We start from the raw sequence: 22,372 nt of genomic DNA, 5'->3' as shown, positions 1-22,372 counted from the left end.
TAAAGCTCAAAAGGCATCAAATATGCACATTCCTATGTTTGCGCTCACCGTGGTGTTAGTTAACGCTAATTATGACGTCATGTCGTCTATATTTAATTGCACAAAAAAAACTATTAGCAGGTTAAACACTCCTGTGTTCATGTGCTTCCTCTCATTAAAGTTTCAGTGTTGTTGTTGCCGATGTTAGATGTACTGCATGATGTCAGGACCAACAGAAGAACAGCGGAGAGAAAGGTCTAATAAAAAAGGCGAATGAGGGAAGAGAAGAGAAAAATGTATCCTCAAGCTGTAGCACACAATGAATACAGAATAGGAGCACTTTCACTTGAGAGTGCAAATTAATGAAGAAAAAAACAGTTTCCTGCCAGACATTTAGGAAACATCTTTTACTCAAATCTGACATTTGGAAAGCAAGTGGTCTGTGTGTGGCTGAAGAAAGTCATTCAAGCATTTATTTTAATTTAAACTCTGTGTTTTGCACTGAAAGAATGGCCCTTTGGAGTTGGTTCATAATGCCGTCGCTGGGCTTTTAACTAGAACTCAGCTGGACCGCACATTTTTATGATCCCTCCAACGAATTCCACTTGCTTTAAGAGTATAATTTACGCTTTTAGCGATCAATGCTTTTTTTTGTACCTTTCAGGATAACGGCGCCATTTGGTGCGTTGTCATATCACCTGATTTAGGCTCCCTCTTTTAATCAATATGCTTTATCTGGTCATCAAGTATCCCATAACCATCAAGGAATCATAGAGACAATAGATCACATGCAGAGCAAATAAGATAAGTCTACAGCCACAGTGGCTCTGAGGCTGTACTTAGCTGAGCCAGATGAAAAAAAACAAAAGACATCATCTGTCTTTATATTTCATCCCGAGAGGAACATGAACGTCGACCAGGCTGTTTGTGGTGAGTGGAATTATGGGATTAATCCTCTCTGCACCATGTGCACCAAAGTTAGTTACAGTCCATGAAATAGTAGTTGAGACCACAAGAAAACAAAATGTGAAATAAATATCAGTGTGTTGGTGTTTTTATAGGGTGCACCAAAATCACACAATGACACAAACAAACTAAACAAGTGAGGAAGTGGCTAAAATATCTTTTGCTGCTTTGCCCCGTCCACAGCAGAGCGTTACTTTGCTCCGGTCTGATTGTCCAAACTGGTGGCGTGCCGACCGCCTGACAACCTATAAGTGCCTCATACATCTCCACTTCAAAAAAAGATCCAAACCATCCCTTTAATTGGCATGTGTCGCACTGTGTGCAGCCATCAAGCACCCTGTAACCACGCTAAGAGAAGTACGGTGGGAACGTGATGAAAGGCCTGAAAACAGCACACTGGAAAGACTTCCTGGTTGAAGAGCAGCAGATGGTCCCTCTGCTCTTCAAAGCTTTTCTCTGTTGGCTTTCAATGAAACTAAATCTCATCATATTAACTTAAATGTACATCATGTACTTTTTATTAAAATATGTTTCTCAGTCACTTCCCCACACAACTATACACAGAAAGACATTGAGTCCATCATGTACCACAGTTTGGTTTGTTATGTTGAAAAAATATAAAAACAAGGCTTCACACAATATAAAAAAAATACAAAAATGCACTGCCCCAGTTCCCTTTTACAAAAGAAATGTACTCCGCAAGGACCACATAATAGCACCGTGATGAATTACACTCCAATGTACATCACATAACAGATAATTATAACAACGAAATGACGACAACAAAACAAAAAAATAAACAACGCAGCAAATTGAGGTTTGATGAAATCACAGAACAACGTGTTGGGTGCTGGAATAAGGTGTGTTTGTATTTATGACGATGACTCACTGATCGTAGTGTTTGTAGACTTGAGTGCATAGATCAATACATGTATGAACAGACAGGGATGAAACAATGGGAGCACCATTCACTCCTCCAGAAAATCCAAACTGTGTGTAACTGAGGATGCGGATGACAGCCGATACATTTATGAACTTGCTCTTGAGTTGTGAGAATGTATGAGATGAATAAGATGAATTAAGGAGAGTGAATGTTTAGGTGAAGGAACACTGTTGTAGGTAAATCAACTTATAAATATGTGGCACCAGGTCAGTCTTGAATGTAGTTTTTCTCCCTGCATGTAGAAAGTGTCCATGGCTCTATTAAATTACTCCTGTTGTGATCTTCCCGCCCGGCTCGGTTAACCGTTGTAGCAAACCGGACCGACTTGGAAACCAAACTTCTGGTTCCCCTTCCCGAAATCGGGCACAGCCACGTCTATGATGGGGAGCGTGTTGGACAGCGGAGCGTCGAACTCCAACACCGTCCTCTCTTGTCCCGAGCGCGTCTGCGGGATGAGAACAATCGAACAATCAAAATTAATTAAAAAAACAAGGAGTAATACATCATAGTATAAAACATGTCATTTTCTTTTGCACATGCATCATGTGTCTCTATGTGAAGTGTAGACCAGGTCATGTAAATTAGTAGGTGGCGCTATGACAACGTGATCATTTCTTCATGTAAATGTGCTCAGGCCTGGACCGGCGTCATGCATGAGAAATTTTGGGCGGATTGCATGATGTACCTTGGAGTTACAACAACGTTCTATAAACAAAATGTACGCGTTCCTGTTCACGCTCGACTGCCTCGAACACCCACCTGACACCCGTCGTACAGCGCGCTGATGTAAAGCGTGTTCTCGTGCGTTAGCTCCTCCCCGTTGGCGCCTCTGAAGCGCAGCGCGTGCTCGTGGCTGTAGGTGGCGGCGTGCAGCCAGGCGGCGGAGTTGAGGCAGTGGTAGGTGAAGGTCTGCTTGGCCGTGGCGCTCAGCAGCTGCAGGAAGGTCAGCTGGACCACGTGGACGGGAACGTCGTCCGTCCCGGTGTAGGAAATCTGGAGGAGAACACCGGAATCACACGCATGTAAAGTACACAGAAAGGAAGCTGCGTACACTGTAAGTCGTGTACATTCAACACTATAATTAAAAACAGATTGAGTAATGGAAAACACTGGATTACTACAAAATTTTATTACACTAAAAAGGCAACATTTCGACTCTACATGGTCTTTGTTGACATCATCCTAACATCATTGTTAACCAATAAAGCAGCGCAATTTATATACTAAAAAAACACAGATTACCAAAATCATAACAATTTGAGTGTTTTTTTAATTATTCCACTAAAAGACAAATATGTCAGCATGGACTCTGAAAATCCTGCATGTCTGTATAAAATGTTTATTCAGGTCCAAAGCTCATTTGGATAGAAATGGATGTGTATAACATATTTATTTTTATTTTTTATTTAATCTTTATTTTCAACGAGGAACAATTAAGAACTCATTATTTTTTAAATGGCGGCCTGGCAATATCAAAATATACATATATATATATATATATATATATATATATATATATATATATATATATATATATATATATATATATATATATATATATATATATATATATAAGGGGGCCGTAGCATAAAAGCAAACTGCACATGATTCAATCAACCAAGACCTGTTTGGTTTAATAAAGTTAAAGGATCTATAAAGACTATCTGCTTTTCCCACTCCTCAATAAAAAAGAAGTTGAAGTTGCTACATCGCTTTTCCAACACTTCTCCAATGATTGATCAACGCCAATAAGCAGTTAATATCATCTCCCATTTGTGTTAGTCAGTTTTGCGGTTAACCTTTGTTCCTGCGTTTTTGAAAAAGAAAACGAGAATGTGCTTCTAGACCGCAATCCCCTGACATAATGAAATGACTTTATAAAGATTGTAAATCCCCGGAGCGGACCAGCGCCTGTCGTCCTCAAGGCCGCAGCGGCCCTTTTGCTGGAGAAACATATCTCACATCTACTCGCCGCCTGCAGCTGTCCTCACACAGAACTCCTTGCAAAAACTCCCCAAGAGAATTTAGTTTGCTGCTCAGGAGAAGTAATAGCAGGACGCCTCACATACAGATGTCCAATAGTCTTAGTATTACTGTGACTGTGTGCTCCCCACGTAACTAAGACTTGCTGCAACTCTTCTGTCACTTCTGTAGTGCAGAGACAAACGATGTGTCGTTGAATACGTCCACATTTTGTTTGTGGGAATACCCGACAGCCCCTCCCCCGAGCGGCTGTGGTGGAGTAATCGGATAGACGAACCAGCCTCAGATCATTTCATCATGCAGCTTTGCGCGCTGTAATGATAAATTATTTAATTATTTAATCATTTTAAAAAACTGAGCAGATCACCTTGAATAATGCAGAATGTTGTAAATGCTGCTTTGAGTACCCACTTAATAAAATGAGTGCCTTTCTATCGCCAATAATTGCTGCTAATTAGCATCCCGCCAAAGCAACGATTCAACTATTTCACGTCTGAAATCCTCGTGAACAAAAACACGCGCTTACGTTCATCGAAATCGTGCAAAAAAAACCACCACAGCGTACCTGTTTTCCTTTCCTGAATTTGCTGTACCAGGTGCCGGGCTTCTCCCCTTTCCAAGCTGCTAACTTCACCTGATGGCAGACAAACACAAAAGTTCACTAAATCAACACACAGATGACGACTGAATACAGTTTAATCTCTTCCTGGGGAGTCGTTCAGTCTCCTGTTGGCTTTGAACAGGTGTGTGTGTGTGTGTGTGTGTGTGTGTGTGTGTGTGTGTGTGTGTGTGTGTGTGTGTGTGTGTGTGTGTGTGTGTGTACTAACCGACTGGAACTTCTTGTCAGGCTGCAGACACGTCTCTCCCTGTGCAGTGAAGTTACAAAACACCTTGAAGGAGTCTCTATGGCAACCCTGGTTGGGATCTATCCAGTACTCACCTGGAGAGAGACAGAGGAGAGCGGAGGAGGGCAGAGGGGGAGGGGTGGGGGGTCAACAAAACTCAAGACTAATAACTGTCAACACCAAACAGAGTAAAACCATACAGTTGGTATCAGATAGATAAATAACACACAGGCAGCTGGTACATAAAATACAGTTCAGACATGCAGACAGCTGTGAAAACAAATGGCGAGCGAGAGCCTAACTGATGAAGTACCGTTGGGGAGCTCTGGGTGGAGCATCCACAGCTCCTTGCAGGTGCGGGCGGGGCTGTGGAACGTCCCTTGTGGGTTACGCAGACCATCCACCTCTACTTTCATGGAGGACAGAGACGCAAACACCTCCTCCATGCCTTGGCCCTCCTTCTCGTTCTCCTTCATCTGACCGCCCTGCTGCGCCTGATCCCCCTGCATCCACTCCTCCTCTCGTCTGCCCATCGCCTCCTCCTCCTCCTCCTCCTCCTCCTCTTCTTCAAGTGCGCCGCCATCCACCGAGGTGTGGGTTCTCCTTCTCCGGCCACGCTCTGGCAGAGGGGACATGCCAGCAGCTGGCCTTCCCTGAGGAGAGGAGTGGAGAGGGGAGGAGAGGAGAGGAGAGGTGAGGAGAGGAGGGGTGAGGAGAGGAGAGGAGAGGAGGGGAGAGGTGAGGAGAGGAGAGGAGGGGAGAGGAGAGGAGGGGTGAGGAGAGGAGAGGAGGGGAGAGGAGAGGAGAGGAGGGGAGAAGAGAGGAGAGGAGATGAGAGGAGAGGTGAGAAGAGGAGAGGAGGGGAGAGGTGAGGTGAGGAGAGGAGAGGAGAGGAGAGGAGAGGTGAGGAAAGGAGAAGAGAGGAGAGGAGAGGAGAAGAGAGGAGAGGAGAGGAGAGGAGAGGAGAGGAGGGGAGAGGAGGGGAGGGGAGAGGAGAGGAGAGGAGAGGACAGAAGAGGAGAGGAAAGGAGAGGAGAGGAGAGGAGAGGAGGAGAGGGGAGAGGAGATGAGAGGAGATGAGAGGAGAGGAGAGGAGAGGAGGGGAGAGGAGATGAGAGGAGGAGAGGGGAGAGGAGATGAGAGGAGATGAGAGGAGAGGAGAGGAGAGGAGGGGAGAGGAGATGAGAGGAGAGGTGGTGGACAGGTTGAGGATGCAGCACATTGTGTGTTAATTATAAGTTATGAGAGTTGTATGGTTGGTTGATGTACTAAATGTATGCAGGCAGAACTCACTGGTAGTCCTGGAGGTCCTGCAGGCCCGATGTCTCCTCTGGGACCAATCGGACCCTAAATACAGACACAGATTCATTAAATAACGTGACAGTGCTGACTAATTCAATGAAATAAAACAAAGAGCATCACAGTTACCTGGTTTCCTTTAGAGCCCTTTGTACCAATAGCACCCTGCGAGAGGAAGTAAAGAGTTAAAAGACACACAGAGGGAAGATGAACAATGCAGTAATCCCGACGCTATCGGTGGTGAAACATGTCAACATTATGTTGTGTACTCACAGACAGACCACTGGGGCCGGGGGGCCCGTTGGGACCTGCTGAACCGCCTCCACCCTGATATCAACCATGAAAGAAACCAACAGTCAGATAACGAGAACACGCAGATATAGAAATGTATCGACATATTGCCAGCTTTCTCCTTTAAAGATGGATTCAACCTTCTCCTGCTTGGCCTTCAGGGCTTTTGTCTATTGTTTGTACACATGTTCAGCACCTCATCTCCTTTGGGACCCAACAGGCCCTGGTTTCCTGGCAGTCCTCTGTCGCCCTTCTCTCCGATGTCCCCTGGTGGCCCTATCAGACCGATAAGACCACCGTGACCCTGCACAGGTGGCACAAATACGCTCAGGGTCAAAGTCAAGGTCAGAGTGAATGTTTATATGTGTGTGTGTGTGTGTATGAGTATGTACGCACCTTGTCTCCCTTCTTGCCGTGGTCTCCCTTGAGTCCTGGTAATCCCGATGGACCCTGAGGGACAAAGTTATGTTATTAAGTTATTAAGTTGAAATGTGCATACATCCAAATACAGCAGTTTTGAGCTTTTTTTTTCATAAAACAAGCTATGATTTACAGTTTTATATAGCAATCGCTCAGTCTGAACACCATAAGTTTTATACAAGTGAAATATATGGTTTGGTACATGAGAAAATTAAAATGTCACAGATGCGCGCAAATGTGCCTCAATGCAAATTTTGGAGACCTCGCCTGAATTTTCTCTGTACTAAACCCTCTCTAACTTTGTTCTGCTTCAATTTATCAAAGTCAACCTTTGCAGAGAGAATGTTTACATATTCTGTTATGATTTGGTTTCGAGTTGGACCTTACAGCTGCATCATTTCAAAGAAATAATCATCCTGAAAGTGATTTTTTTATAGGCGGGCCTGAAACCTTTTCATTTTTTTCTGTGTCATCTTCATTTACTCTTAACCAGCAACATATAGACAAACAAAACATCACATGTGTGCCTTTTATTATCACACCCAAATTATTCAAATAGCCCTAGTGGTTGCAGAGATACACCTTTTTTAGTTTGGGTATGCAATTTTCGAGGAAAGGGCCTAAAAATAGGTGGTTTCCTATTGGTTAGAAAACTCATTCATTTGTCACAGTGACAGGGAAACATATCTGATGGTGGAGGGTCTTCCTGCTGCAGCTCCTGTATTGTTTTGATAACGCCTAGGATACAAAATCAGCTGAATATGTTTTGTCATACCGTCCCTAAACTTTTTTCTTTTCCTTAATATGATTGAAAACGGTATTATTTCTGTCTTTTCGATTGAATGATCTTACCATGGGCCCTGGGGGTCCTGTTATGCCGGGGGGTCCATTTAAACCCTGCTCCCCCTGAGAGAGAGAGACACACACACACACACACACACACACACACACACACACAGAAGATGTTTAACCTCCATCTTTTTCCCGCTCCGCTCCAACCGCTTCATTCTCCACTTCCTGACTTACTCCAGGGCCGGGGATCCCTCTCAGACCTTGAGGGCCTGACTTGCCGGGGTGTCCCTGGGCGCCTACGGGCCCCGTCTTCCCTACGGGCCCCTCCACACCGGGAGCACCCTGAAAGGAAACAGAGAACAGGGTGCCCTTCAGAAGCCGCGAGCATACAGATGTTCTTCCTCAAAGAGATGCTTCCAAACTCACTCACCTTCGCTCCTTTCAGACCCCCCTTTCCTTCTTTTCCTGCTTTTCCCAAATGGCCCTGAAGAGCAACAATTTAGAACATTTTAAACTCTGACACACAGACGTAAGATGCACAAACACACACAACCGATACTTTTACCTTTTATATTCTTTTAGAACTATTATTATGGACACACATTCCTGTTTACATTTCTCTTTTCAACATATATTGTGTATTTAACTTACTCTATTTGATATTGAAAGTCTCATTTTGTTTGCACTTGCATGATCTTATTCTATTTTTATACATATTTAATCAGCATTGCTGGAGAGAGACGCTGTAATAGTTGTGCATTTGACAAAGAACTTGAACATGCTGTGAGTGTGCAATAATAAAAAATACTCTCAAGCTCGTCCTCACAGAAAAATGGGGTTTATCTGTTTACTTATTCAAACAGGAAGTAGAAAAACAGGATTCTGAAAAACACGAACCCTTCGCCCGGGAGGTCCGGATGGTCCAGGTTCTCCTGGTGCTCCTTGGGGTCCCTGAAAAATAGGAAGAAACTCATTGACTTTATCTTTCACGTTCATGAATGTTTATGAATATGAGTGTCGTGGATGCAGTGGTGTGCGACGTAGAAGGGAGGAGCTCACAGATTTCCCAGGGTCCCCTGTGTCGCCTTTAGACCCGGGCAGACCGTCCACACCCTGATGCGGGAAGACAAAGAGATAACAAACACTTCTTTTACATCAGATAATGAAGATGTGAGCTGTTAATTATGAGACATATTAAAGAAGAGAAATAAAGCCGAGGCTGTCGATCACTTGTTTAATTTCTCCAAAATTTAAAAAAAGAACAGTTCAAGAGATTAAATGAAAGCAATATCCTTCCATGAGGATACGGGGTACTCTGTCTGCTGTGGTTGCCATGGCGTTTCCTTACATCTTTACAATATAAAACAGTTATCTTTGAAGACTCCACACATTAGCTTCAGACAACCAAAACAACATCCTTAAAACAAAGGATCATTATGAGTTTAATCCCAGAAAGATAGTTTTGGTCAGCTCTGGCAATTTCACAGGATGTTTTTCCATAACTGAAAAGTGATTTGAAGAAGACACTCACATTGGGTCCGGCCTCTCCCTGCTGTCCGAGGTCCCCGGTGAGACCTGGAGGACCCTGAGGGGGAGATGAGCTGGTTCAGCATCGTATTGTAGAACATTAACGTCTTTTCAATCGCGTACCGCCTGATAAGGTTCACGGAACTGAAGAGGAAAGCATCTACCAACAAAATGTGTTCAATCAGCTTTCTTGTAATACTTGATACTAGATATTTGAAATATCTAGAGTGTGTGGGTCCTTCTACTTATTGAGATTTTGAAATCAATATTAAAAAAAAGTCCCAAATCGCATGAATTTAACTCGTCAAAAGCTAAGTTACTGAGATCTGCTACGCTAGTTCCCTTTAACAGGAGTTCAGTTGAGGGTTTTTTTCTCACATAATTGTTGTATTTATTTAAACCAAACTAAATCATCAAAATGGATGTTTTTCTTTTCCAGCCAACAGCTTTGAGAATCAAGTAAATGTAGTTTAAGCATTAGCCTCAACAGCCAGCCTTCCCTCTACGCACGTAGCTCTCTTTCTTTAGCTCTTTAGTTGACCATCGCCGAGGCAACAGCAGCTTCTTGAGTCCAAAGATTACCAAAGAGAATCACTGCCTTTGCCTCATGTGTAGTTAATGCAAGTGTAGCCCTTTAAGCCCAAACCCCTAATCCTATTTATTGTTTGAGTTGTGTTTAGAGGTTGCACGTCAGGATTATATATTATTGTAGCCCTGATTTTTATGTTTAATTTGATACCTAACATGTTGTTTTTTTTTGGGGGGGGAGGGATTTATACCATGATTTTTTCTTGATTTTCCTGATATAAAAGGGTCCCCCGATTGGGGTTAAAAAGCTGTTATAAATAAACGTATACATTATTATGGGATATATTTTTTTTTATATAATGAAAGTCTTTTTGATACTGGTCTTAAATCAATTTGAACCAAATATGTAGTCACTGTGTTTAGCCTTTCTAAGTATGTTACAATAAAAAAATACATTAAAGTGTATTGCACAGAATAACAAGGTTCTACGTGTATTGCAGCGCTTCCTGGTGCATAATGTTGGACTGTATATAACAGTATTGAAGACGGGTTTATATGATTGTTTCTCACAGCGTTGCCCTTGGCTCCGTCCTCCCCCGTTAGGCCCCTGGCTCCTGGAGGACCGGCTGATCCCGAAAGGCCCGTATCTCCCTTCTCCCCCTGGTCTCCTTTTCCTCCCTAAAGTAGCAGAGCGAGCGGTTAGGCGAGCCGAGAGGAGGCGAGCAAAGGGCGCTCGCGGCATCGGCTGAAGGATGGTGGGAGCACGTTTTGAAGAACGAGCAAACAAACTCACTAGTCTTCCTGGAGCACCGGCTGCTCCCGGGTCACCGGCCTCGCCATCCTCCCCCTGAGAGAGAAAATGCGTCAGCAACCCAGGAAGGGACAACGTCGACACGCTAAATGCACACACAAGTAGGAACTGTCCATTTCTGTACCTTCTCTCCAACAACACCCGGCTGTCCGATCATCCCGAGGCGACCAGCCGGACCCTTAACGGAGCAGAAGCAGTCACAGTATTTCTCCAGGTTTCAAAACAAGTGCTCGACTCAACGAGGATGCAGAAACATTACCGTGAGACTTACCTGTCCCCCGAACGGTCCTTGAGGACCAGAGGGGCCTTGTTGACCAGGCGGACCCTGAAATGAGGCGAGGAAGAAGTAATAATAATCAGTTTATTAATTTGTGTGCATGAGTGTGAACAAGAGACAGATCTCGGAGCAGGAGCTCACCATTAGACCCCCGTGTCCGCTCTCCCCCTTCTCTCCTGGCAGGCCGGGCATGCCCTGAGAAACACACACGGGACGAGAGGATGTAAGTGAAGAGAGACAACGTTCTGGAGACATCGCTTCAGTGATCCACATCCTGACTGACGCTCAGGTCTCACCTGTAATCCTATTGGTCCTCTGGAGCCCTTGAATCCGCGTAGTCCCTCATCTCCTTTGGGACCGTACATGCCCTGCTGGCCCCGGGGGCCCACCAGTCCATCTACACCCTGAAACACCGAGGAGGGAGAGTCGTTATGACCTTTAAATGTAATGTCATGTTTTATTTATTGCATTAATGCAATTCCTGTTGAAAGCGGTTGTTTTGGCGGTACAATACTCAGTGAAGGATCTACACATTCATGAAGTATTATGATTTTATAGGTCTGGTAGAAAGGCCAGATTGCAACAAAAAAGAAGTGGGATGTTTGGACTTTTTTATCTTACGAGTGCAGCTAAAGGTCACTGTTGAAAGCAACAGTTTGATGTTTTGGGGAATATAAATATGGCTTTTCTTTCTGAGAGTGAAGGCTTTTATACATAGGAGACGTAACAAATAAACACAAAAAATATTCAGACCGGCAGCGATTTGCTTTTTCACTAAAAGGTTCAAACAGACCAACAAACGGGATCCTGCAGCGTCTGTCTGTCTGTTTCTACACCCTGGTCTTTGTTTCCGATTAAGTGGCCGAGAGATAACAGTTATGTTTATAAGTGGGCTTATATCCATCCTCTTAAGGATGCTCAACAAGAAAGTAAGTCTCAAAGAACACATTTCTTTCAGTACTTTAAGCCGATATATCATATTATTTATATCATTTTATCTCATCCAGCAACTTGCTTCTTTTTTTCTTATATCAAAAAGTGGAAGCTAAGTTAAACTGTAAATAACTAAAGCTGATTTTACAGAAGAAATCCTCTGGAGAAGCCAGGCTGTAAAATGTTTCGTTAAACTCGCCCAGTGCAACGTGGATCTACTCGCAGTCATAATGAAACTACGTAAATATGATCGATGTGAAACGAATGCTTTTCCAACATGAAAAAAAAAAGGCAAATAAGCATGTGATTATTCCTTTCACAATTAATGCATTTTGAGTCCAAGACAAATAGTCAAATCAGAGTTATAACGAGCAGACAGTGCGTGGGAAACAGCATCTCAGTAGCTTTGTGGGACTTTCGGGATTCACAAACTTCTCATCATATTTGTGCAACAGTGCGATTTGAGGTCTTTCCGTTTTGAAGACACTGAACAAAGAGGAGATTGGACTTACCGGAAGTCCTGGCTGACCGATTACACCTTGAGTGCCAGTGGGGCCTTGGGGGCCCTGTGGAGAGAGAGACACATTCAGACATGATCAGATCTACTCTGGTTATCATGCCGACCCGTCCACGTTGATGTTCTTCTCCAGCTGCAGACTCACTCCTTCCCCTTTGTCTCCTTTGCTGCCTTTCTGCCCGGATTCTCCTTGCTCCCCCTGTGGACGCACACGCAGAGAGAGGACGCTAGATGTATCAGCACGGCACAAACACGCACTCTCTCTTTGCCTCTCTGACTCGCGGACAGTTCACCTTATCCCCGTCGTCTCCTGGAGGACCTGCGGGGCCCATAGACCCAAGCATCCCCACGGGACCCTGATCTCCATCCTGACCCGCTGGTCCCACCGGACCCTTCTCTCCCTGGAACACAGACACATTCAATTCATGTTATTCTGCATTAGAGCCACACACACACACACACACACACACACACACACACACACACACACACACACAATGTCAACTCATGTGCTAAAATGATGTCAATCAAAGGGAACGTATAATAAATAACTACTAAATTCAGTATTAGTAGAAAAAAGGAGACGTATCATGAACTGTAAATTAAGGAATAACATACATATCACACACTGCAGAAACATAATGATTGAATACATTTCAATGGAAAATCTAACCTCCGCCATCATTTACAATACAACAGAACACCACTCCATCTGGTCATCCTTCACTATGACACCACCCATTCTATTAATATTCAATTTTTTTAAATTATTTAGCCTGAAACCCAATTATAACCCACGTACATGCATACACACATACATTTACATCTGCCCTCATCTATACTTTGTGCCTTCTTTTTTTTATGAAATAATAAACACGCACACACAAACACACATGGACACACACACCGTACTTCTATACCCTAAATATATGATGTTTTGCTGGCTTGTATCTCACTGTTTTGTCATCCTCTTGGTGTTATGTCTACGTCTATGTATTGTCTTTTTATTTTTCCAAGGAAAAAGGAGACGTAATTACAGGCTCGCCCTTCTCTCCCATTGGTCCAGGTCCTCCGATCGCTCCGGCCCGACCAGGCTGTCCGATGGCACCTGCGGTTCCAGGAGGGCCCCTCTCACCTGTCGACCCCTACAGACAGAACATGCCGGTCCTTGAGCGTCTTTGCAATTAAAAGTGCTGAAGCGATAAATGCTGCATTAAAACTGCTGGAGTCATAATCGTGTTTGAAATTGTTTTCTAAATAGATCATGGAATCATTGGACATTGAAAACACACACAACTATTAGTATATATGAATATGTATATATATATATATAGCTAGTAAAAAGGTTATTACAAAGAGATGGCACACAATAGAACCACCATCACAAGATGGATGGTTGAAAATTGTGAGTGAAATATATGAGATGGAACTGTTAACCCACAGAATAAGAGCTCAAGAGGAGCAATGTCGTGACAAGTGGGAGAAACACTTGAATGTTTCTCAGGGTTTGTCATGCTTTTGAGAGGACAGAGCAGTTATTATTGTTTGTTTTTCATTTCTGTATATATGTTTTCTGTTCGTGGTGAAAAGGCAAAAAAAAAGAAAACACGCGCAACTAAAGAAATATGCGTTGATTTCACAAACACAAAACAGATTTAGAAGTCATCCAGACCAAAAGGAGGTGGACTGTAACTCACTATGGCTCCTGCGGTTCCAGTCGGTCCCGATCCTCCTTTCAGACCAGGAGGTCCCTGGAAAGATCATACGTACCATTGAACCATGTAGCTGAAATAATTCACAATATAAATCCAGCCATTTGGTGTCTCTGTGTGCGCTACCATGATTCCCGGGGCGCCTCTGTTCGCCCTGAACCCTTTCAGTCCCGGAGGACCGCTCTTCCCGAATGTCCCGGGTAAACCTGGATCCCCCTGAGACACGAGGAAACGTCGTACAATCAAAACACGAACGCTGAATCTATGAGACGTTGACCATCAGTGTTTATGTGCGAGCGACTGTGTCGACTTACCTTCCCGCCTTCCTTCCCAGCAGCCCCTGGTAAACCGTGCTCTCCAGGTACACCTGGTGACCCTGGGTGACCTCGGTCCCCCGTAGGACCGGATTCACCGGATTTACCCTGAAACACACACACACACACACACACACACACACACACACACACACACACACACACACACACACACACACAGGTTGCGTTAGTTGTAAAATAAAGAGATGAAGTCCCTCCTGTTCTGGTGATGGACCTTATTTTGTAAAGAAATATTCACAATAGTCAACGACTAGAGACACATTTCTTTAAACCTGTTTAATTAAACTGTCCCATGAATTACACATATGATGTCTGTCAATTTAAAATATACATTTGTAAGCCAATAAAGTCACAGTTAAATTTGTTGTAGTATCATTTAGCTTTGAGTGAAACCGATCCTTGAACTACAGCCGCCTTTACCTTGTGATTCTAGCCAGCTAACTTATTAATGCACGAATGAGTCGTTATCTTACATAATGTGTTTTATGCAGCGACTCTTTTTTCATCAGCCGGGCAGCGAAAGAACGATTGAGAGTCGTTAGCGTGAAGGCATCGTAGCTTCAGAGAGACGGAACTGAGGCAACCTTTGGGTGTGTAGTCTCTCTAATGCCATATTTTCACAGTTCAAAATTGGACTTTCTTAACGTGCAATATTCTCTTTTTATTGGCAATTATTATGTGTGTAATTCATGGCACAATTCAAACGGGATCAAATCAATATTTGTCTCTCGCCGTTGACTACTGTGTATATTTTATAAAGAATACGTTCCCATAGCCACCTGAAAGGGGCGGTGCTTAGCCCCTCCACCACAGAAAGAAGTCACATAGTTGAACTCACCTGTGGCCCCACAACACCTGAGGGTCCTGGAGGCCCCGTCTTCCCTTGGAATCCCTGCAGTCACAAAGAAAGATAGGTGGAAAACATAATATGGTGTGTATGTATGTGTGTGGGTGTGTGTGTGTATGATCTTTGACCTCACTCACCGCCTCTCCTCTTTGACCTGGGTGACCTGGAAGTCCGTCTTTTCCAGCTTGACCCTACACACACACACACAGACACACACACACACACACACACACACACACACACACACACACACACACACAGAGACCAAGGTGAGAAATGAATGTGAGCTCAGGATAAAAAGCGTTTTATTCATTGAGCTGTCAAATACTGAAGTGCAGGAGCCGTCACCTGGAGGTGATTCATAAACGCATATGACGAGGATTTCTTTCCAGCGCCTTCTCAGTCAGATTTTTGTTGTTGTCAGAAAACGATTAAGGCTCCTGAAGCAGCATGAAATATTGACAGCTTTCAGCCTGCACCACAACAAAATACCACCTGCCATCCAAGTCACGATATTGAATAAAAATATAACAATCCGAGAGATGCCTTAGAGGTCGAACTCTGTTTGCCAAGGTTTTGATTTTTTTTGTATTTTTGAAAGATTGCGTTTCCTCTGTGCAGGTAGAGGAATGTTCTTGGTCTTGCTTTATTTATGTACGGGTGAGGTTTTACTGTGGTTTGTTCTTATTGTGTTCCTATCTTCAATCTTCCTCAAAAGCTATTTTTAAAAAACGATAAATTGATTTGGAATAAAAGAGCAACAGAGTTTTTAGCAGTGGTATACTGTATAAATGATCCACAGCATTGGTCAGCATGCAAATGTAGTACGTTATATTTACACGGTTCGTCCCAAAACAAGAGAAGACGAGGTGGAGAGGAGAGAAGCGGTGGCGTAAATCTAAAGAATATGAATCAACTTTAAATGTGTGTGCGTGTCACAACTCACGCCTGATCCTTTAGGTCCTGTCTCTCCATTCCTTCCTTGTGGCCCTTGAGGCCCCTAAAAAAAACATAACCAGCCATTATAACAGGTCAATCAACTGGTGAATCAATTAATAACATGTATTAACCGTTGTTTTATTACCCTCTCTCCAGGAGATCCTGAGGGTCCATCATGTCCGGAGGTGCCCTATGAAAGATGGAAGAGGGGAGCGGTGACGGATAGAAGCTAACAGCTAAGAAGTGCATTCACCGATTAGCACTGACTGACGGGGTGCTACGATTGGCTGAGAGGAGAGTCAGCTGACCTTTTCTCCTGATTTCCCGGTCGGCCCTTTTGCCCCTCTGCCACCTCGTGCGCCCTGCGGTAGAAGAAACATGTGTGAGACCTCACGTAAGACAAACATCAACACATAGTTCAAACTGTTTTAAAACCGGCAATAACTGATTATTTGGGGCAGCGGAAACAAGCTGCAGAAGCATTTAGCTGGTGGTTGGTGATCATTTTCCAACCGTAAGCCCAACTTATTATCACCTTTTAAGCTAATATGGCAAACCTGTTGCCTGTCTACACATCAGACACAGGGCAACATTAGCATAGATTTGGAGTCTTTCCATGTCCAATATTCGCTCTCCTTTTATCTCTGTTTTTGCTCTCCACCAACACCCGAGTAAATATATATCTTGTCTCTTTAGCGGCTAAAAGCTCCACTATGACCATCAGATCACAGCGTCTGTCTGCCTTTTACTGCAAGACAGGAAGTGTACTTCACCAAAACAATGAAGTTGCAGGCAGATAAAACAAAACAATGAGCTAAATGGCACTAAAAAAACTGTGTTTGTCCGACCTCTACTTCACTTACATGATACAATATCTCATGATGCAGTGTTACGATACAACTATTAGTTATAGTTGCTTTATTGTACCATTAGCAGTGCTTACATTTGAAGGTGTAGTGCAGAAGAGATGCAGTCTGTACTTCAGTCTCCAAGTATGTTCATACTTTATCTAATAATGATTTAATCTGTGTATCTACTACTGACGTGGATAACACATTTGACAACAAGATATAATATCCCATGAGCCTTTAGTGCCTCTTGGAAGAAGGAGTTGAATGCAATTTACAAGGTGCTCAAATGTACTGGCCAGTGCTTTAAGTGCAACGTAGCTCACATTATGAACAGGAGAAATGTACCAGCGCCGGACTTTAGATCTCCATTTCCAGTCATCTGACTCACCTGGTTTTGCATTCTGGATATTTTCTAAAGAGCTCAACTTTTTTAGCTTGCAGTAGAATTATTTTGGCTTGCTTTTTTTTTTAAAAATACCTCACTTTCCGTGCAATTTATTGCCGACTGAACTCTGGAACGTTTTGAGACATTTCATCACTCACATTCGGCCCCCGCTGGCCTGCGCCTCCTGGTTGTCCTGCAGGACCCTGGGCAACACCAAACGAGACAGAACATTAATGGGAAAAGTCGGATTTCCTGATACACAATCAATAAACGTGATTTTTTTAAACCGTCTCCTCACTTTCTTCCCTTTCTCTCCTGCAGCTCCCAGTGAACCAGGAAATCCATCAGAGCCCTGAAGAGCAAGAGGAAGGAGTACACATTCACGCTGAATAAATTATCTACAATATCTGTAAATTGTTAAAATTAATATAATTGATCATCAATAATTGTAGTCATTTCATTTATCTTACCTTTGGCCCCAGTCTCCCTGGATATCCCGGCAGCCCAGGAACTCCCAGTTTCCCCTGAAAAACAGCCAGAGTGACTCTTAAATCGCCTTGTACAAGTTTAAGAACTTCTAATATAAGTTAAAGAATATATAGTGATATTCTTTTATCAGTTTTGCTTTGTACCTTCTCTCCAAAAATACCAGAAGGCCCAGCTTCTCCTACAGGACCCAACTGTCCTTTGGGCCCCTCAGGTCCGTCTTCTCCTCGGCCGCCTGTAACTCCGTTGTCTCCATCGTCTCCTTTGGCTCCCATCTCCCCTTTGGACCCCGAGAAACCGTCCTCCCCCTGCAGGCAGGATGATTTGGAGACAGAGAGGGAATCCGGTTTCATTTCAGATGATAAAATCAGATATAACATGTTAGTATCAGACAACCAAACATCCTGAATGATGTCAGACTGAACATCTTTTCTGTCTCTCTCACCTTTTCCCCCTTGCTTCCCTTTAATCCTCTTATCCCGTCTGCTCCCTGTCAAACAGGAGAGAAACACAAACAGGAAGTCAACAAGAAAACATGAAATTATGTTACGTTATGTTCCTGGCTGTTGATGACATCTTCACGAGGAAGCAAGAATTGCTTGCATGGAGTAGAAACCATAACCTGCTTATTCTTTTGACTAGGAAATGGCGAGGTGATGACGTCTTGGAAAAGTTAACTTTTCTACAACTACAGAAGCGAGCTTATTATCCGACGTACAGCTGTCCCGTCCGTTCATCCGTTTTCATCCGCTTATCCGGTCTTCCAGCTCTTCCTGCGGGACCCTGACGCGTTACCAGACGAGATCTATAGAGGGTTTTGGGTTCTACCCCAGGGCCTCTTGCCAATTGGACGCAACCAGAAAATCTCTAATGGGCGGCGCCCAGGAGACTTCCTGATCAGATGCCCGGACCACTTCGTCTGGCCTCTTTCGACGCGAAGGAGCAGCGGCTCAACTCCGCGCTCCCTTCAGATGTCTGAGCTCCCTCCCTCCGTCTCTCAGGCTGAGCCCAGCGAACCTATGAAGGAAGCCATTACGCCGCTTGTAGCCTGTCCATCTCACGCTCCATTTTACCCTCACTGGAGACACTTGAACTCTTTCGCTGGAGTGGGAGTGGCTTGTTGTTATTCGGAGGTTTCAAGAGATTTATTCAACCAATAGAGGACCATGAAATTCATCAGGTGATGTTAAATCCAGAGGATCGGTAAAAGCAGAGTCACAGTGCATTTCCCACCTTAACTCCTCGTTGTCCAGGGTATCCGACAGGGCCCTGCACTCCTAAAGGACCCTGCAAGTGAACAGACACACATTAATAAAGGAATAGCTCTGCATTTTGGAATTATTAGTTTTCTTGTTGAGACTTAGACGAGAGCATTATTACCACACTTATATCTGCCCGTCGAATATGATGCTACAGCCAGCGGCCTGTATTAGCTTAGCTTAGCTTAGCACAAAGACTAAACTAAATCTACCTACCAGCTCCTCTAAAACTGACTCATTAACATGTCATATCTTGTTTGTTTAATCCATCTAGTTAACTGTAACAGCAACACAACATGCAAACAGCAGACTTACCGGCAGTCCCTTTTCCCCTGGAGTCCCTTCTCTTCCGGGGTGACCCTGATGACAAGAAGACTTGTTAATATCTGAAGTTAGGCATGCAAGGGAATGCTTTGTGTCAATGAGAGTCATACTTACTGAGGGCCCGTCGTTTCCTGGTAAACCAAGTATCCCTTTCTTTCCTTGAGGCCCCTAGGAAGCAAGGATCAGAGCATCTATCACAACTCCTTCACCCCAAAGGGGAAAATCGTAATAAAAGTGTCTTACCTTCTCTCCTGGCAGCCCTACTAACCCTTGAGGACCAGGGAAACCCTGCAGGAGAGATGGAGCATTAGTGTTTCTGTGCATGCATTTATCCAACCGAGTAAATGTTGTGGGTATCTGTGCTCTGCTCGTACCACAATGCCAGGGTTGCCTTGCTGTCCAGGTGCTCCGATCTCCCCCAGGGCTCCCTGGTACAAACAGGAAATCATGTCACGGGAAGTAATTTGTTACCGGGCTCTTCCGTCTTTACTACGACCCACGTAATACTCACTATGTTTCCCTTTGAACCTTGAACCCCGTCAATTCCTCGAATGCCCTGTGGGGGAGAGGGGGAAAGCGGAGTTAATACTTCTGTGCCCTTGAGTGACAGAAATGGAGCATTTTAATAAAAACTAGAAGGACAATCGAGGAGAATCAGTTGTTTTAAAAGCAGACTGCGAGTTGCTAACTCTATAAAGCAATTATTAATCACCCTGTATGATATTTATTTTCTGGTTGTCCTAAAAATATATATTTATTTCCATGTCAGACTATCTGATGAAAATAAATAAAGAGGGGGCATCGCCTCTAATCTTTAACAGGAATGTTCCTGAAGCTTCTTACCCAAACAAAATGAAACTGAAAACTATCAGCCACCTTCTTGGTTTTGGCATTTAATGCTTAAAAAACCAACTCCGAACATAAATCCATTTTTTCTACAAATAGAAAAAGAGCTTCCTCCGCTTGCTCTCAGATTCTTATGAGCGCTAACTCGTGTTTCTACAAATGCAAATTAGAGGACCAAAAAACGCTTGGGGGTGTTTGCAGAGGTTGTGTTTGGCAGAGAGACAGTAGTTTTATCTGATGAGATAATAATTATATGACATTGTGTTAACAAATCAAGAGCAATAACATCCCCATCTGATAGTGACACCGCAGCTGTATTCATGTTGGTGGTGAGCAGAGCTGTGTTTTCACTGCATGGTTAAACACAGAGGTGAGACAGCAGGATAATTACTGCTATTTTATGTCTTTTACTGTTGTCGAGAAGGGAGATTAATGTGTGTGTGTGTGTGTGTGTGTGTGTGTGTGTGTGTGTGTGTGTGTGTGTGTGTGTGTGTGTGTGTGTGGACACTCACAGGCTGGCCTGCGGGACCAGGACGACCTCTGGGGCCGTTCAGACCTCTGGAACCCTGAAATACACAGTTAATGTAATATATTGAGTGTGTGTGCCCTTGTAGTTCTATCTTTGTGAGGACTAATTGGAACAATGGATCATAAGAGTGAGAACATTTTTAGAAGGTACTTTGGCTGGTCATCTGCACTTCAAAGGGTTGTTTAAAGAGCCAGACTTTGTTTAGGGTTAAGGTAAGGGACTAAGGGATCTTTTATGTCAATATACTAGTACAGAAGTACAGGGCAGGGGTATCTATTTTATTATATTAGAAGACATGGGCCCTCTTTTTCTTTGTTATCATGGAATACAAATAAAGTGGAATAAATCTAAGGAATCATAGCTCTAATAGTTTGACATGAGGTGAAATACACACATTTGTTTTCCAGCTGAGAGCTAGATGCAAAGATCCACACGAGTCTCGTGTCTTTTTAGACTTTTAGACAAGATATAACATGCTGATTGGGGCCCTTTCACTAGCTAGACTAGCCTGAATCAGAGGTTGGTTCATTTTCCATTTAATCTGGTTCGGTTTCACAGTGCACAAATTAAAGGGCCAAATGAAAAACATAACTTTCTGTGCTACTGTGCGAACCAAACCCTTCTCCTCCAGTTTATCTTGAATGACTTTATAAACGTCACTATTTTGTGGACTTTATTTTGCATATTCTGCATGTCAAGCAAACTTCTGCAGAGGTCTGAGTCAGTACGTGTGTACAGTCCTGGATCACGTCCTGAGACGCATTTAAATAACTCATTTATTGTGTGTGTTATTTGACTGCGTGTCTCCACTCACAGCATCGCCTGGTTGTCCTCTTGGTCCATTTGGACCCTCAGAGCCCTTGTGTGAAAAGCACAAACAACAAAATAACACGTCTTGCACATACTCAAACACAAACCTGCATAAACATGAACACCAACAGCCACAGTGACCTCTCACCCTTTCTCCTGGCTCTCCAGAAGGACCGACAAGACCCGGCTTTCCTCTTTCCCCCTGACAAAACACACACACACACACACACACACACACACACACACATGGAGGTTGGCAATCGGGGATTATGATTGAGCACCACTCGCTTATTCAGCCAGATAACTTACGCTATGTCCTTTGTTTCCAGGGAGACCCGGCAAGCCATCGAACCCTCTGTCTCCCTGAGAAAAAGACAAAGATTAGTTCATACTACATAGGATGACGGAGGAGCCAGTAAGTTATCAGTGTGACATCCGTTCTTCTTCACCTTTCCTCCAAGCTCTCCTATCGCACCACGGCCGCCATCTGTACCCGTTCGACCCTAGAAATCACACACAAACACACACACACACACACACACACAGTAGTTAGACATGTTGGATTCCTCACTGACAATCTTTAACTGTTTGACCAACTGAAAAATACTATTTGATGACCATTCTGTGCAACGAGAGCATAATAATAAGAGAACAGAGGATGATATTTATTAAGAAAAGACTCCAGTAAATAGGCTCACTCTTTTCCCAGGTCGTCCGTTCTGGCCTGGGATACCTGTCTGTCCTGAAGGACCCTGTTTGGTGAAAAGAGAGCAGTTCAAGAGTTGTACAAGAAGGACTGAGGTGCTGAGCTTGTTGCCATGACAAACAGCGGACTCACCGCTGGTCCAATATCGCCACTGCTCCCCTTCAGCCCAGAGGAACCTGTTGCACCCTGGGAATGAAAACATTCAGTTGTTCAAACAGGTCTATTGTGTGCG

General features: G+C 43.7%; 1 protein-coding gene across 1 annotated transcript; it reads right to left on the bottom strand.

Annotated features, from left to right (window-relative positions):
* Positions 1 to 1,095: 1,095 nt before the first annotated feature.
* Positions 1,096 to 21,921, bottom strand: LOC306738136 (uncharacterized protein; the record flags this gene model as incomplete). Its single annotated transcript, XM_079219965.1, has 47 exons — positions 1,096 to 2,333; positions 2,648 to 2,881; positions 4,437 to 4,505; positions 4,699 to 4,811; positions 5,030 to 5,369; positions 6,010 to 6,063; positions 6,145 to 6,180; positions 6,289 to 6,342; positions 6,503 to 6,610; positions 6,703 to 6,756; positions 7,579 to 7,632; positions 7,753 to 7,860; positions 7,949 to 8,002; positions 8,416 to 8,469; positions 8,578 to 8,631; positions 9,050 to 9,103; positions 10,144 to 10,251; positions 10,367 to 10,420; positions 10,509 to 10,562; positions 10,656 to 10,709; positions 10,803 to 10,856; positions 10,958 to 11,065; positions 12,107 to 12,160; positions 12,257 to 12,310; positions 12,405 to 12,512; positions 13,149 to 13,256; positions 13,809 to 13,862; positions 13,950 to 14,039; positions 14,138 to 14,245; positions 14,997 to 15,050; positions 15,143 to 15,196; positions 15,952 to 16,005; positions 16,090 to 16,134; positions 16,253 to 16,306; positions 17,339 to 17,383; positions 17,479 to 17,532; positions 17,651 to 17,704; positions 17,813 to 17,974; positions 18,112 to 18,156; positions 18,900 to 18,953; positions 19,241 to 19,285; positions 19,364 to 19,417; positions 19,493 to 19,537; positions 19,624 to 19,677; positions 19,761 to 19,805; positions 21,744 to 21,797; positions 21,910 to 21,921. The coding sequence occupies 47 exons, from the start codon at positions 21,919 to 21,921 to the stop codon at positions 2,187 to 2,189; spliced, it is 3,579 nt and encodes a 1,192-aa protein (XP_079076091.1). The 3' UTR covers positions 1,096 to 2,186.
* Positions 21,922 to 22,372: the final 451 nt, after the last annotated feature.

The sequence above is a fragment of the Taurulus bubalis genome (genome assembly GCF_910589615.1).
Source record: "Taurulus bubalis genome assembly, chromosome: 6".
NCBI lineage: Eukaryota > Metazoa > Chordata > Actinopteri > Perciformes > Cottidae > Taurulus > Taurulus bubalis.
This window is presented reverse-complemented; position numbering and strand designations above follow the sequence as displayed.